Source organism: Hyla sarda, chromosome 3 (genome assembly GCF_029499605.1).
Source record: "Hyla sarda isolate aHylSar1 chromosome 3, aHylSar1.hap1, whole genome shotgun sequence".
Classification (NCBI taxonomy): domain Eukaryota; kingdom Metazoa; phylum Chordata; class Amphibia; order Anura; family Hylidae; genus Hyla; species Hyla sarda.
The window spans coordinates 3,023,801-3,041,351 of NC_079191.1; the positions used below are offsets into that span (position 1 = coordinate 3,023,801).

Here is a 17,551-nt window from a genome sequence, read left to right on the forward strand (position 1 = left end):
ACAAGATACCTTTAAAGAGGTACTCCGGCCCTGAGACATCTTATCCCCTATTCAAAGGATAGGGGATAAGATGTCTCACCGCGGGGATCCCGTCACTAGGGACCCCCGCAATCTTGTATTCGCCAACCACCAATCTTGTATTCACCACCCATGGCCTTCACTCCCCCTCCCATAGACTTGCATAGCAGGGGCGGGGGGTGACGTCACACGGGGGGCGGAGTTGTGACGTCACAATACTCCGGCCTCGTGGTCGCCACCCGGCTGTTTCTGAGCTGGCACCACAGCGTGCAGTTCAAACTGGTGGGTAGCGAATACAAGATTGCGGGGGTCCCCAGCGGCGGGACCCCTGCGGTGAGACATCTTATCCCCTATCCTTTGGATAGGGGATAAGATGTCTCGGGGCCAGAGTACCTCTTTAATTATTCATCCATAGCTGCTTAACAAGTGAGAAATATCAGAGGGCATATCAGTGCTATGGGATGTAATATCCCCATTCCCAACTTTACCTTCTTCCGTCAGCGCTTTCCCCCCAGAGCCTCTCACACTCCGGGACTTCCACTTCAGTACAAACCCCCTCTACATGACTCTTGCTCTACAGCTCCACCCCTCCACCTCTTCCAGCAGCTCCAGCTCCAATTCTGGTCTCAGTCACAGCACCTGCTCCCACTCTAGTCCTCTCTTGTGCACATCCGACACCGGGGCTCTGAAGTTATTCCACGCGGCGGTCGCAGCCTCCTTGGGCTTACTGGACCGGCCCCATCAGCTCCAGACAAGCCAGCAGGTTAGCATCGATGATGGCGTGGGGGAGAAGAGGAGGCTCCTCATGACATCACTTCCTCTCACCCAGCATTCAGAACATTTAGTTAGACTTGCATTGAGGAGGCCTGGCCTGACGTCACGATCAGGCGTGGACGAGTCGCAGTGTGCACATATCGTTCGGAACTAAATGTTACAAATACTGGCCAGGGGAGTACTCCTTTAAGGCTCATGCTTTCCCACGAAAACTTATTCAAATGTCCTCATGGTGGAAGCATCCCTAGGAATATACAACCCCTTTAAGGGAAAAGGTCTATCGGTGAGGTCAGAAGGAGGAGACTACATTGGGTAGACCTACTGGTGTGCGGCCATTAAATTTTATTGTTGCATTTTTTTATGGTTCTTTGCATTTTTTCTACAAAAGCTAAAATATCAACAGGTAACACAAAATAATAATTTCTGTGTTTTGTACAGAGTGATTTGAGCCATATCCAGCAGTGGATAATTATGATAATGCCTGGCTTCTATTCTGCACATGTCAGGGTTATTATTCTCACTCCTCCATCTTCTTAAATAACCATTTCTAGGCTTATAAAGGCTCCGCACCACTCACAGTCCTCACACAGAGGAACAGCTGCCTTGTGGTTGCCATCTGCTCTGTCCTTTGTCTCTGATGGTGCCGGCCCCCTGCCCAGACCCTCCAGACGCCTCATCCGAGCTCCGAGCCACAGTCCAAAGCTTACTAGTCACAATTCTTCTCTACAGACCTAAGATGCTTCTCTTACTCTTCATATTACTACAGAATCTCCCAGTGACTTCTTCTTCTGAAGCGTGCATGCTGGGAAGAAATATTTTAGCCACTTACTACAAGGACGGAGACTTGATGATCGGTGGGATTATACAAGTCAACACTTTATATATACCATGGCATTTTAACTTTACTTCGCAACCAAGACTCCCTAGATGTGCTCGGTAAGTGGATAAAATTGTGACTTATTATTTGACTGCTCTCCAAGATGTTCTGAAGCAGCAATCTCTATGAATTTCAGGCCTTCTCTGCAGTTCTATCGCCACCTTCTTGTTTTCTTCTTTACCCTTGAAGAGATTAATAAGAACCTGCAGTTTCTTCCCAATATCTCTCTGGGTTACCAGATATTTGACTCTTGCGCCAATGTCCATAAGTCGGTGTACAGCACGTTCCGGATAATGTCAGGGGGTCGGCAGATCATCCCAAACTACAGCTGCTGGAACCAGAGAAAGATGGTGGGATTCATAGGAGAGGTGACCGCCGCCTCATCGTATGTCATATCACAGCTGGCCGGGATATACAGGTACCCGCAGGTTTGTACGTACACTCTGCTGCTACAGGATATGTTTTATACACAATATAGATGATTGTAGAGAGAGCTAACTTATATATGATGTGGTCATTGTTACCGAGCTAAGTGATAATCTACAGGAAATAGAACCCTGTACATAAGTGCTCACTCTACAGGAGAGAGGAACCTGTATAAAAGAGATTACACTCTACAGGAGAGATGACCCTGTATAAAAGAGATTACACTCTACAGGAGAGAGGACCCTGTACATAAAAGATTACACTCTACAGGATAGAGGACCCTGTACATAAGAGCTTACACTCTACAGGAGAGAGGACCCTGTACATAAGAGCTTACACTCTACAGGAGAGAGGACCCTGTACATAAGAGCTTACACTCTACAGGAGAGAGGAACCTGTATAAAAGAGATTACACTCTACAGGAGAGATGACCCTGTACATAAAAGATTACACTCTACAGGATAGAGGATCCTGTACATAAGAGCTTACACTCTACAGGACAGAGGACCCTGTACATAAGAGCTTACACTCTACAGGAGAGAGGACCCTGTACATAAGAGCTTACACTCTGCAGGTGAGAGATCCCTATACATAAGAGATTACACTCTACAGGAGAGCGGACCCTGTCCATAGGAGCTTACACTCTACAGGAGAGAGGACCCTGTACATAAGAGCTTACACTCTACAGGAGAGAGGACCCTGTACATAAGGGATCACACTCTACAGGAGAGAGGACCCTGTACATAAGAGATTACACTATGCAGGAGAGAGGACCCTGTACATAAGAGATTACACTCTACAGGAGAGAGGACCCTGTACATAAGAGATTACATTCTACAGGAGAGAGGACCCTCTGCATAAGAGCTTACACTCTACAGGAGAGAGGACCCTGTACATAAGAGATTACATTCTACAGGAGAGAGGACCCTCTACATAAGAGCTTACACTCTACAGGAGAGAGGACCCTGTACATAAGAGCTTACACTCTACAGGAGAGAGGACCCTGTACATAAGAGATTACACTCTACAGGAGAGAGGACCCTGTACATAAGAGATTAAACTCTACAGGAGAGAGGACCCTGTATGTAAGAGCTTACACGCTACAGGAGAGAGTACCCTGTCCATAAGAATGTACACTCTACAGGAGAGAGGACCCTGTACATAAGAGCTTATACTCTACAGGAGAGAGGACCCTGTACATATTTTTTGAAAAATTCGATTCGGCAGATTCGCCAAAATTTCCCAAAAAATGTGTTGTGGTCCGAATTTATTCGCGGTGAATCACAACTAAAAACGGCTAATTCTGGCCTAGAAAGAGCTTCAATAGGGGGGTATAACACTTTGCCTTGCTTTAATAAGCATAGAGTTTGTGCTGTGTTAGTGAAATAATACTGTTATTCAGCATGACATGCAGATCAGAGGCGTCACTATTAGAATCATTGCCGCAGAGCTGCACAATGATAGAGCCTGGAGGTGGCATCAGTGTCAGGAGACCATATAGTGGCTGAATGACACAGTGTGGAGGTGGCGGCAGCATGAGGAGACATATAGTGGCTGAATGACATAGCGTGGAGGTGGCGGCAGCATGAGGAGACCATATAGTAGCTGAATGACACAGTGTGGAGGTGGCGGCAGCATGAGGAGACCATATAGTGGCTGAATGACACAGCTTGGATGAGGCTGAAGCATGAGGAGACCATATAGTGCCGACCAATGCCCGGGAGGTGGTGCTGGGGTATTAATCAACAAAAAAGTTTCAAAACCCCACACCTGGAAATAATCCCAGGTTTGGGTACAAAACCCCTTTTATAGTGTACCCTGCCTTTTAAAACTTCGCTTGTATTGATTTTTAAAAAAAAAATTATTATAAATCTTGTGAGGGAAAAAGAAAATAATGGTTTAAACACCCACACAAAGGTCTTCCCACACACTTTCCGTCATAAATGAACCTCCAGCCGGAGGTCTAAATTGAACCCTGTGCCTGCAGTGCTACAGGGTCACTAAATGAGGGTACTGCTGCTGTTTAAAACATATACAAACTGCCTCCCCTACATGTTTCGTTACATCAGTCACATCTTCAAGGGTGTTTGAGGCATATGCCGTGGGGCCCGCAGTTACTATTTACATGGGCCACGGGAGGACCCTCCCACCATGGATGCTCCAATCAGTCCATTACTTCTTTCCCTTTGTTCATATGTATCCAATAGACTATGGAAATCTACGATATACATGCTTACATCATCAATTCAGCGATGCTCCTCTGCCGCGTATTTCCTGTTTTCTGCGAGCCAGTATCTTGACGAGGCCGGTACTTCCTGAAGTGTCACATGACTCCAGTCACGTGATCCCCTCTGTGACGTTCTGCAAGATAATTGGGCAAATCTGTCATGTGACCGCCTCAGTCTATTCTTCCTCTGTCAGACAAGAACACGTCACAGTGTCTGAATCTTTAGTTGGCTCAAGCATGCGCGAGACATCAGGAGTCCTGAAAGTGACCCGGTGACAGAGTGGTGCAGTGGGTGGCAATACCAGTACCCGATGACGAAGGTGGGTGAAAAAAGGAGAACTTGGCATCAGATGTGTGGCATCAGGCAGGTGGCAAGATCAGAATAGGAGCGGAGGTAGGCAGGCAGTAGCAAAAAGTCTCTTTTGTAAAAGTGTTAGTGTGCACAAGTATTGAGGATATGCATTATGTAAAAGTTAACTTTTAATAATATGCTTAGGATAAAATACATGGACCCAATTTATTTTTATCAAACAAAAGGAAAGTTGTGCAAAGAATACCATGTGGCACCTACACGACCAAGTATTGATATGAAGAAAAGACCTCTAAAGGGTGGAAGGAAATGACGTATGGTCCATTGTAACCGGTGGGGATAAAAACTTCTCCTGTAAGGCCCTACCTACTCTCGCATTTTTAATTTCCTTCTTGGCAAGTGTTACTCACCCTAAATATGGCAGCCCCACACAGAAACCTCTCCCTATTTCCACCTACAAACACGGCCATTTCTCAGGGTTTTTAGATGGAAATAGGGATTGGTTATGAAAGGTGCAGAGTCCACTAGTGATGAGCGGCATAGGCCATATTCGAATTTGCGATATTTGGCGAATATATGGACAAATATTCTTCATATATTCGCGAAATTCGCATATTCGTTATATTGTTTTTTTTTTTCGCATATGCAAAAATATATTCGCATATTCCCGAGTATTGAGCCCTCCCTTCTTTAATGGTATAGGGAACTGTGACTAGTGCATTAACTCTGTGATTTTTCGCCCATTGTGGTCCATGGGGATCTCACGGCATTTAAAACAGTAAGCTAAGCAGGACCGTCTTGGCAGCACAGTGGATGGGAGACCACCACTGGTTCGAGTCCCGGGGTGGGACAGGGTTTTACAGTGTTGTGGTTTAACTTTACTTTCCTGGAAAAGTTGCCCATAGCAACCAATCAGATCGCTTCTTTCATTTTTCACAAGGCCTCTGCAAAATGAAGGAAGCGATCTGATTGGTTGCTTTGGGCAACTCAGAAACTTTTCCTCTGGACAGGTTTTGATTAATCTCCCTCTATGGGGGAGATTCATCAAAACTAGTGTAGAGGAAGAGTTGTGCTGTTACCCATAGCAACCAATCAGATTGCTTCCTTCATGTTTAAAAAGGCCTCTGAAAAATGAAGGAAGCAATCTGGTTGCTATGGGCAACTCAGCAGCTTTTCCAGGAAAGTAAAGTTAAACCACAACACTGTAAAAACTCTGTCCCACCCCGGGACTCGAACCAGTGGTGGTCTCCCATCCACTGTGCTGCCAAAACAGTCCTGCTTAGCTTTCTGTTTTACATGCCGTGAGATCCCCATAGAACACAATGGGCAAAAAAATCACAGAGTTAATCCACTAGTCACAGTTCCCTATACCATTAAATAAGGGAGGGCTCAATATTTGCGAATATGCGCATATATTTTCGCATATGCGAAAAAAAGAATATTCGTCATTACGAATATATAGTGCTTTATTCGCATTATTCGCGAATTCGCGAATATGCGATGTTCGCGAATAAAATTTGAATTGCGAATATTCGCGAGCAACACTAGAGTCCACCACTTGAAAAGGAAGGGACTGCAGCATCAGCAACTTCTGCGCTGTTGGATGAGTGGGCGCATACTGTTGTCTCTTGGACATGGCTTCGCCGATGGATTGTTGCCAGAATGACTGACTCAAAGTAGGAGAAGCAGGAGCATTTGGAGCAACAGAAGATTGGTATGACACACAGATCACTTTGGCTGAGGTGGTTTAACCTTGGCTGGCTGAAGGAGGGAGCGGCGTGCAGGCTGGACCACCACATCGTAGCCACGGTTTTCCCAGGTCGCTTTATGGTGACACTGCATATGTTGATGCAGGGCCATGGTGCCTACATTGGGACCCTGGCCACGCTTCACCTTCTGCCAACACATCTTGCATGTGGCTTTGTTAACCTCCTCCGGATGCTGATTTTCCCACCAACAGTCCGCACTGATTGACTGCTATTGCCGCCGACTCCATGAACCCATGTTCCACTACCTCCCGGGAAAGTAGCCTGATGCAAGGCAGGTGGTCTACACCGGGCATGTTTGGCTCCAGACTTTCCCTTCTGCCACCATGCTGACTGCCAACCATGCTGCCACCTTGCTGGCTCAGCTGCTGCCTCATGGGCAACCTGCAACTCTCTTCTCCTGATGATGATGAAGCCCCTCCCCTTCTTGGCTGGGCAGTAGCTGCTGACTGTCCTCTATTAGATCGTCCTCAGTAAATAGTGGAGCTGAACCCACAGCATAAGATACTTCTCTAATAGAGGGAACAGCATAGGACAAAGGCAATGGGAGGACGGGGACTGCTCCCGGGTCATGCCAACTGAGGGTTGTGTCTGAGGAACCCACTGACTGTTGACTGGGGGGTATAAGATGTCACTTGTGATGAAGTGGATGACCGTGTTAACCAATCGATGATGGCAGATGTGTTGCTGGTTGAGATGCGACCGCTAGCTGATACCGGGAGCTCAGGCCTCTCGCTGTGACTCCTGCTGCCACTCGCCCCTTGTCTGCTGCGACCTCTGCCTGAGGAATTTAGGCTTCTGCCACTCCTCTGTGCACGTCCTGGCACTTCTCTACTGACATACTTAGTGCGCAAATGAGGGGAGCATAATACGCTTCACTACCCTTAAAACAGCATTTGTGTACAACACCAGCCAATGTGTACTTTTGGCTGGCCTTTCACAGTATGTAGGCCCTTAAGACTTTAACAGGAACAAAAAAGTACATCACTTAGATGTATGTATGTGGTATGCACTTATGAGGAGAGTACGATGCGCTCCAGTACGCTTAAAACAGTATTTGTGCATAACACCAGCAGGTGTATACTTTTGGCTGGCCTTTCACAGTATATAGGCCCTTAAAGGGATACTCTGGTGGAAAACTTTTTATTTTTTTTAAAGAATTGATGCCAGAAAGTTAAACAGATTTGTAAATTACTTCTTTTAAAAAATCTTTCCCTTCCAGTATTTTTTAGCAGCTGTATGCTATAGAGGAAATTATATTCTTTTTTAATTTCTTTTTTCGTCTTGTCCACAGTGCTCTATGCTGACACCTCTCTCCATGTCAGGAACTGTCCAGAGCAGCATAGGTTTGCTATGGGGATTTTCTTCTGCTTTGGACAGTTCCTGATACGGGCAATAGGTGTAGGCAGAGAGCACTGTGGACAAGACAAAAAAGAAATTCAAAAAGAAAATAATTTCCTCTGTAGCATACCGCTGCTAAAAAGTACTGGAAGCATAAATATTTTTTAATACAATTAATTTACAAATCTGTTTGCCTTTCTGGCACCAGTTGCTTTAAAAAAATAATGTTTTCCACTCGAGTACCCCTTTAAGAGTTTAACAGGAACAAAAATAGTACATTACTGAGATATACGTATGTGGTTTGCACTTATGAGGGGAGGACAATGTGCTGCAGTACACTTAAAACAGTATTTGTGTACAACACCAGCAGTACACACCAGAGCTGCATCACACAGTTGCTGTGTACTACACCCAAAATTGCACTCTCTCTCTCTCTCTCAATCTCACTCCCTTCCCTATCAGTGCTTCTAGGCAGGATTTGTGCTTGAGGTGAATCACTGCTGTTCTGTTCAACACACTGTGCAACACACTGCTCTCTGTCCCTTTGTGCAACAGAACGCTGATGTGACCAGGAGGGGAATCGCTGCTGGAAAAATGCTTTTCTGTGCAATACACACTGCTTTCTGTCCCTCTCTATCTCTCTGCAATAAAAGGCTGAAGTGATTGGCCACAAGATGGCTGTGACATCACAGTGTTTACTGGCTATTGATAGGCTGCATGCTGCATGAGATTCATGGTCATCCCACCTACCCTTGTTACCGCCTTCCCAGGATTCCTCGCCCCATGTCCTCATAAGTGGATCTGCCATTTTAGATACCCTGGAGCCTGGATCGCACTAAATGGAGTTTAATGAAGCTTTTCATACAATCAAATCGTGATGATATTCGCATTCATTGCGAATCAAAATTTTCCTGAAATTCCTAAAGAATTCGGATTTGTCAGATTCAATTCGCTCATCCCTAGGCAGTATACATCTGTTATTATATTATTCTTATTTGTACAGTAATTGTATTATCATGAAGTGTATAGAAGCCTTTGTGTTAGAGGAGAGTGACTCTACATTATTGGTTCTCAACCTTTTTTGCGACTGTACCCCCAAAGGGTGAAAGTATGTCTGCTGGTACCCCCCGCGTGGAACTTATGTGCAAGGGTTACCCGCAGGCAAAATAAGTCATAAATGTAATTTCATAATGGTGTGTGCTTACCTTTATGGTAAAAATGACATGTTTTCTTTATTCTATGGGTCAATAAGATTAAAATGACACCCATGATAAAAAAAATTCTATTACTTTGCTGCTTTTAAAAAAAAAACTTTTTTTTTTTTTACATAAAAAGTATGTTTAAAATTGCTCTATTTTGACCACCTATAACATCCTTATTTTTTTGTATGCGTGATTAAAAAAAAAGCAGCAATTTGTACTTTTTTTTTTTGTTACGTTTATACCATTCACTGTACGGTATCATTTTTGGGGGTAAAATGGGAAAAAGGGACTGTTTACATTTTTATTAACCCCTTCCCGCAGAATGTCATATATAAACGCCGGGTTGTGCAGTGCGTTCGCGCATCCCGGCGTTTATAAATAACATGCAGTTAACCCGGCGATGCGCAGCATCGCACGGGTTAACTGGCAGAAGTCCCGCTGTTTCCAGCAGGGGACAACTTCTGCTTCACCCCCAGGACCATCAATTGATGGTCCTGGTCAGCGATCACTGTGATTGGTCCCTGTGGACCAATCACAGTGATCTGGGGTGAAAGTTCAGATCCCCCGCACTGCCCGCCCCTGGAAGTCGGGCAGAACGGGGGACAAAGGCTGCAGGGGCTCGCGGGGACCTGCGGCATTCGGGGGGAACACGTGGGGACCGGCGGACTTACCTGATCCAGCGGCGGGACCGAGGAGCAGCGCGGGACCGGCCACGTGGACGAGCAGCGACGGGTAAGTATGTAGTCCTCAGAGGCAGCAGTGAAGATCTTCACTGCTGCTTCTAGGAGTCTGAAAACTACAACTCCCAGCATGCCTAGACAGCCTTTGGCTGTCTGGGCATGCTGGGAGTTGTAGTTTTGCAACATCTGGAGGGCCTCAGTTTGGAGACCATTGTATAATGGTCTCCAATCTGTGCTCTTCCAGCTGTTGCAAAACTACAACTCCCAGCATGCACTGACTGTCCAGGCATGCTGGGAGTTTTAGTTAAGCAACATCTGGCCCTTCAGATGTTGCCGAACTACAACTCCCAGCATGCCCTTCAGCTGTCTGGGCATGCTGGGAGTTGTAGTTTTGCAACAGCTGGAGACACACTGGTTGGGAAACATTGTTTCTAACTCAGTGTTTCCTAACCTGTGTGCCTCCAGCTGTTGCAAAACTATAACTCCCAGCATGCACTAAAAGACCATGCATGCTGGGAGTTGTAGTTTTGCAACATCTGGAGGGCCCCAGTTTGGAGACCATTGTATAATGGTCTCCAATCTGTGCTCTTCCAGCTGTTGCAAAACTACAACTCCCAGTATGCACTGACTGTCCAGGCATGCTGGGAGTTTTAGTTCAGCAACATCTGGCCCTTCAGATGTTGCCGTACTACAACTCCCAGCATGCCCTTCAGCTGTCTGGGCATGCTGGGAGTTGTAGTTTTGCAACAACTGGAGACACACTGGTTGGGAAACATTGTCTGTTTCTAACTCAGTGTTTCCTAACCTGTGTGCCTCCAGCTGTTGCAAAACTATGACTCCCAGCATGCACTAACAGACCATGCATGCTGGGAGTTGTGGTTTTGCAACAGCTGATGCAAGCCCCCCCCCCCCCGCCCCGCCACCCCCGTGAATGTACAGGGTACATTCACATGGGCGAGGCTTTTACAGTGGGTTTCTCGCATCTTGAGATGCAGCAAATTTTGCGCTGGGAAACTCGCTGTAATCCCCCGCCCATGTGACTGTACCCTAAAAACACTACACTACACTAACACAAAATAAAATAAAAAGTTAAAAACACTACATATACACATACCCCTACACAGCCCCCCTCCCCCAATAAGAACGTCCGGTACACCACTGTTTCCAAAGCAGAGCCTCCAGCTGTTGAAAAACAACAACTCCCAGTATTGTCGGACAGCCGTTGACTGTCCAGGCATGCTGGGAGTTTTGCAACAGCTGGAGGCACCCTGTTTGGGAATCACTGGCGTAGAATACCCCTATGTCCACCCCTATGCAAATCCCTAATTTAGGCCTCAAATGCACATGGCGCTCTCACTTTGGAGCCCTGTCGTATTTCAGGGCAACAGTTTAGGGCGACATATGGGGTATCGCCGTACTCGGGAGAAATTGCGTTACAAGGTTTGGCGGGCTTTTTCTTCTTTAACCCTTCATAAAAAGGAAATGTTGGGGTCTACACCAGAATGTTAGTGTAAAATTTTTTTATTTTTTACACTAACATGCTGATGTTGCCCCATACTTTACATTTTCACAAGAGGTAAAAGGGAAAAAAGCCCCCCAAAATTTGTAACATAATTTCTCCCGACTACAGAGATACCCCATATGTGAGCGCAAAGTGCTCTGGGGGCGCACAACAAGGCCCAGAAGGGAGAGCGCACCATGTACATTTGAGGTGATTTGCACAGGGGTGGCTGATTGTTACAGCGGTTTTGACAAACGCAAAAAAAAAACAAAACCCCACATGTGACCCCATTTCGGAAACGACACCCCTCACGGAATGTAATGAGGGGTGCAGTGAGAATTTACCCCCCACAGGTGTCTGACGGATCTTTGGAACAGTGGTCCATGAAAATGAAAACTTGTACAGCCCACTGTTCCAAAGATCTGTCAGACACCAGTGGGGGGCAAATGCTCACTGTACCCCTTGTTACGTTCCTCAAGGGGTCTAGTTTCCAAAATGGTATGACATGTGTTTTTTTTTTTGCTGTTCTGGCACCATAGGGGCTTCCTAAATGCGACATGCTCCCCGAGCAAAATTTGCTCTCAAAAAGCCAAATATGACTCCTTCTCTTCTGAGCATTGTAGTTCGCCCATAGTGCACTTCAGGTCAACTTATGGGGTACCTCCATACTCAGAAGAGATGGGGTTACAAATTTTGGGGAGTATTTTGTGCTATTAACCCTTGCAAAAAGGTGAAATTAGGGGGGAAACACACATTTTAGTGGAATTTTTTTTTTTTTTTTTACATATGCAAAAGTCATGAAACACCTGTGGGGTAATAAGGCTCACTTTATTCCTTATTACATTCCTCAAGGGGTCTAGTTTCCAAAATGGTATGCCATGTGGGTATTTTTTGCTGTTCTGGCACCATAGGGGCTTCCTAAATGCGACATGCCCCCCGAGCAAAATTTGCTCTCAAAAAGCCAAATATGACTCCTTCTCTTCTGAGCATTGTAGTTCACCCATAGTGCACTTCAGGTCAACTTATGGGGTACCTCCATACTCAGAAGAGAAGGGGTTACAAATATTGGGGGGTATTTCCTGCTATTAACCCTTGGAAAAATGTGAAATTTGGGGGGAAACACACATTTTAGTGAAAAAAAAATATTTTTTTTTACATATGCAAAAGTCGTGAAACACCTGTGGGGTATTAAGGCTCACTTTATTCCTTGTTACGTACCTCAAGGGGTCTAGTTTCCAAAATGGTATGCCATGTGAGGGTTTTTTGCTGTTCTGGCACCATAAGGGCTTCCTAAATGCAACATGCCCCCAAAAACCATTTCAGAAAAACGTTCTCTCCAAAATCCCCTTATCGCTCTTTCCCTTCTGAGCCCTCTACTGCGCCCGCCGAACACTTTACATAGACATATGAGGTATGTGCTTACTCGAGAGAAATTGGGCTACAAATATAAGTATACATTTTCTCCTTTTACCCCTTGTAAAAATAAAAAAATTGGGTCTACAAGAACATGCGAGTGTAAAAAATGAAGATTGTGAATTTTCTCCTTCACTTTGCTTCTATTCCTGTGAAACACCTAAAGGGTTAAAATGATGACTGAATGTCATTTTGAATACTTTGGGGGGTGCAGTTTTTATAATGGGGTCTTTTGTGGGGTATTTCTAATAAGAAGACCCTTCAAATCCACTTCAAACCTGAACTGGTCCCTGAAAAATAGTGAGTTTGAAAATTTTGTGAAAAATTGGAAAATTGCTGCTGAACTATGAAGCCCTCTGGTGTCTTCCAAAAGTAAAAACTCGTCACTTTTATGATGCAAACATAAAGTAGACATATTGTATATGTGAATAATTTTTTTTTTATTTGTAATATACATTTTCCTTACAAGCAGAGAGCTTCAAAGTTAGAAAAATGCAAAATTTTCAAATTTTTCATCAAATTTTAGGATTTTTCACAAGGAAAGGATGCAAGTTACCACAAAAAATTACCACCATGTTAAAGTAGAATATGTCACGAAAAAACAATCTCGGAATCAGAATGATAACTAAAAGCATTCCAGAGTTATTAATGTTTAAAGTGACAGTGGTCAGATGTGCAAAAAACGCTCTGGTCCTTAAGGCCAAAATGGGCTTGGTCCTGAAGGGGTTAAGGGAGGGAGTTTTTGCAAATTTTTTAAACTTTTTTTTTCTTTTCTTTTTTTTTACACTTTTTATGTCCCCATAGGGAACTAAATATAGCAATCATTAGATTGCTAATACTGTTCAGTGCTATGCGTAGGGATCGATCTCAGACCAGAGCAGAAGACCCCTGGAGATGGACAGTGGCAGGTAAGAGAGCCTCCATCCACCATTATGAATGATCCAATCTGATCATCCATTTTAATGCCTGCACTGCCGTAGATGACGTGATCTGTATTGATCACGGCATCTGAGGGGTTAATGGCGGACATCAGCGCGATCGCTGATGTCCGTCATTACTGGCGGGTCCCTGGCTGCTAATAGCAGCCGGGACCTGACACACATGATGCGAGCACCGTTCCAGTGTTCGAGTCATTTATAGGACTTAATTGTACGTCCTGGTGCATTAAGAACCAGGACGTACATTTATGCTCTAATGTCGTTAAGGGGAAGGTAGGCTGCCGCAAAGCAGGTGGTCTCCGGGCACATTTGGCTCCAGAATTTCCACTTCTGCCACCATGCTGACTGCCAACCATCCTACCACCTTGCTGGCTCAGCTGCTGCCTCTTCTCCTGATGATGATGAAGCCCCTTCTGCAACCGGCTCCCAAGTGTGATTGGCTTCATCATAATCAACACATTTCTGCTTGTCACTGATGTCCTCCTCAGGTTCCTCAACAGTGTCTGCTTCAGGACCATGAATGCTGGCAACAACACCTCCCACGTCACTTTCCTCATCACTACTTCCCCACCTAGCGGAGGAAGCGGCGGATGTCTCCCCCACTTCTTGGCTGGGCAGTAGCTGCTGACTGTCCTCTATTAGATGGTCCTCACTGAATGGTGGAGCTGAACCCACAGCATAAGATACTTCTGTAGGAGAGGTAACAACATAGGAAAGAGACAATGGGAGGACAGGGACTGCTTCCAGGCCATGCCAACTGAGGGTTGTGTCTGAGGAACCCACCGACTGTTGACTGGGGATGTCAGATGTCACTTGTGATGAAGTGTATGAGCGTGTTATCCAATCCATGACAGCAGAAGGGTTGCTGGTCGAGACACGACCGCTAGCAGATACCTGGAGATCAGGCCTCTCGCTGCGACTCCTGTTGCCACTCACCCCTAGTCTGCTGCGACCTCTGCCTGATGAATTTAGGCCTCTGCCACTTCTCTGTGCACGTCCTGGCACTTCTCTGCCTGACATAGTTAGTGCGTATATGAGGGGAGTACAATACGCTTCCCTACGCTTAAAACAGTATTTGTCTAGAACACCAGCCGGTGAGTACTTTTGGCTGGCCTTTTACAGTATCTAGGCCCTTGAGACTTTATCGGGAACAAAATGGTACAACACTTAGATGCACGTATGTGGTATGCACTTATGAGGGGAGAAAAATGCAGTACAGTACGCTTAAAAAAGTATTTGTGCACAACACCAGCAGTACATATCAGTGCTGCAGCACACAGTCATTGTGTACTACACCCAAAATTGCACTTTCTTTCTCAATCCCACACTGCGCTCTGTAATAGAACGCTGTAGACGGTGATTGGGAGGTAAATCGTTGCAGTAAGAAAGCTTTTCTGTGAAACACACACTGCTCTCTGACCCTATCTATCTCTCTGCAATGAAAGGCTGAAGTGACTGGCCGCAACATGGCTGCCGATTATATAGGGCCGTGACATCACAGGGTGACTGGCTGCTGATAGGCTGCATGCTGCGTGTGATTCAGGGTCATCCCACCTACCCTTGTTCCCCCCCTTCCCAGTATTCCTTTCCCCATGTCCTCACATGTGGATCCACCATTTTAGATGCCCTGGAGCCTTGACCGCACTAAATATAGTTTAATGAAGCAATTTGCGTGATAGAATCGCGGCGAAATTCACATTAGTTACGAATCGAGTTTTTCCTGAAATTCGTGAAGAATTCAGATTTGTCAGATTCGATTTGCTCATCCCTACCTGACATCACTGATCCCAGTGATGCACGGCATTAACCCCTTAGACGTCGCAAACAAAGTTGATTGCAGCATTGAAAATAGAGAAAAATCTATCCAGACAGCTCAGCGGAGCTGATTGGGACAACCATGGTGAAACCGCGGTGTCTCAATCAGCTTAGAGGATGGCGGTAGGGCCCTTATGTGCCTCCTCGACGTCCGATCATTGATAGGTTGCTCCAGGCAATCTCAGCAGCCTGGAGCAATTGAGAATCGATAAAATTGATCAATGCTATGTTATGGCATAGCATTGAACAGTGTATGCAATCAGAAGATTACATGTTATAGTCCCCTATGTGTTTTACAATCTTTTTATTGGGTTTTTCAAAACATAAACATAACAGATATTTATAACATAGAGTTAAACAGTCATGACATCTCTTACATGGGGGGAACCATCACATGATATAATATACATGCATATTACAAGAATATTATTGCAAGATTATGCGTATGCGACAATCAACCCTTCAATAGTAAGTTATGTAGAACAACAAGGAACTATTGAGTCCAAGGTAGGACTAGAGTAACGATGGAGACATAGTAATCAAAACAAGTAAAGATAAAATAAAGGACTTGTGTGCAACTAGCACTGTTACTTCAGGTTTAATCACTCTGTAGATCTCATTCTCATGGGTGCGTCTGAGTAGTCGGACTTCATCTTCTCCTTATAGGGATGTGTGGCTTTCATCATCTATACTGTTTGTTGTTTAATTGTAGCTATCTGTTGAACAGCATTTCACTGTGTCATGGAGGTTTGTAGAGAGTTAACCATGTTTCCCAAGATGAGGCATATTCTTCCCTTTTGCCTCTCTGACCCGCTAAAACCAGTTCATGGGTGTAGAGGATTAATAAAGTGGATTAATAAAGTATTTATTAGACTATAAAATTGTGTAAAAAAAAAGTACAAAAAAAAGTTGATCAATGTGAATCAACTTCATAAATGTTTGAATTACCACCCTTTTCCTATAAAATAAAATATGTAAACAAAAATAAACATAAACACATGTGGTACAAGTAAAAAAAATACCAAAGTCCAAAATTGCATATTTTTTGTCACTTTGTATACCCTATAAAAATAAATAAAAAACAATATAAAAGTCCCATCAAAACAAAAATAACACCAATAAAAACTACAGACCACGGCTCAAAAACTGAGCTCTCAGACATTCCTGTATACGTAAAAATAAAAATGTATAGGGGTCAGAAGTTGACAATTTTAAACATGCTAATTTTGGTGCATGTAATTATAATTTTAGTTGGCAAGTAGTAAAATAAAATAAAACCTATATAAATTGGGTATTGTTGCAACCGTATGGACCTACGGATTAAAGATTTGTAATTTTTACCGAAAAGTGCACTGTGCAGAATCGGAAGCCCCCAAAATTTGCAAAGGAAAATTAGTGGTTCAAAACACAAGCCCTCATATGGGTCTGTAGGTGGAAAACCACAATTTTGCATCTTAAGGGTTTAATTTTTACGCTGTACACTTTACGGTTAGACTGACATGTTTTCTTTATTCTGTGGGTCAATACGATTAAAATGATCCTCATCCTCACGCTTTTCTATTATTTTTCTGCTATTTAAAAAACTCAACCTCTATAGTTTTACAATTGCCCTATTCAGACTTTATCTTTCAGTATACAGGGCTGTGTGACGGCTCATTTTTTGCACCATAGTTTTTCTATGTACCCTTTTTGTTTGGATGGAACTTTTTGGTCACTGTTTATTTTTTTTGCTGACATAAGATGTGACAAAAATCTGCAATTCTGAAGATTGGTATTCTTTTATGTTTACGCCATACATTGTGCGAGAGAATAAACCATATATTTTAATAGATTGGATATTCACTCACATGGCAACACCAGATATGTTCTGGAGATTTTTTTTTTATATTTTTTTTGTACATTTTTATACATTTTATTTTTAAGTTTATTTTTATTTTTTATTTTTACAAATGTTTACACTTTTTAAGTCCTAGGGGACTATTTATAGCAATCATTAGATTGTACTGTTCAGTGTAATGTTATAACATAGTACTGATCAGAACCATCGGCGATCTTCTTGTACAGTCTGGATCTCCAGGTGCACAAGAAGCTTGGTCATGCTGAAGCTGGAGGGAGGTAAGGAGACCCCCCCCCCCTGCAGCCACCTTCACTTACCAGACCCCCACAATTCACAGCGGGGGTCCATTAAGCCCACTGGAACCTCCGTTTATCCTAAAGATGCTGTGATCGGTATTGATCATGGCATCTATGTGTTTAATGGTGG

The 17,551-nt window shown here is 44.2% G+C and overlaps 1 protein-coding gene across 1 annotated transcript in view; it reads left to right on the forward strand.

Moving 5' to 3' along the window:
* The first annotated feature begins 1,794 nt into the window (after positions 1-1,794).
* LOC130360465 (vomeronasal type-2 receptor 26-like) overlaps positions 1,795-17,551 on the forward strand; it is a 34,858-nt gene continuing 19,101 nt past the window's right edge. The window contains exon 1 of the mRNA XM_056562954.1: positions 1,795-2,087. Within this exon, the coding sequence (XP_056418929.1) occupies positions 1,795-2,087 (293 nt within the window). The remainder of the gene's footprint in view (positions 2,088-17,551) is intronic.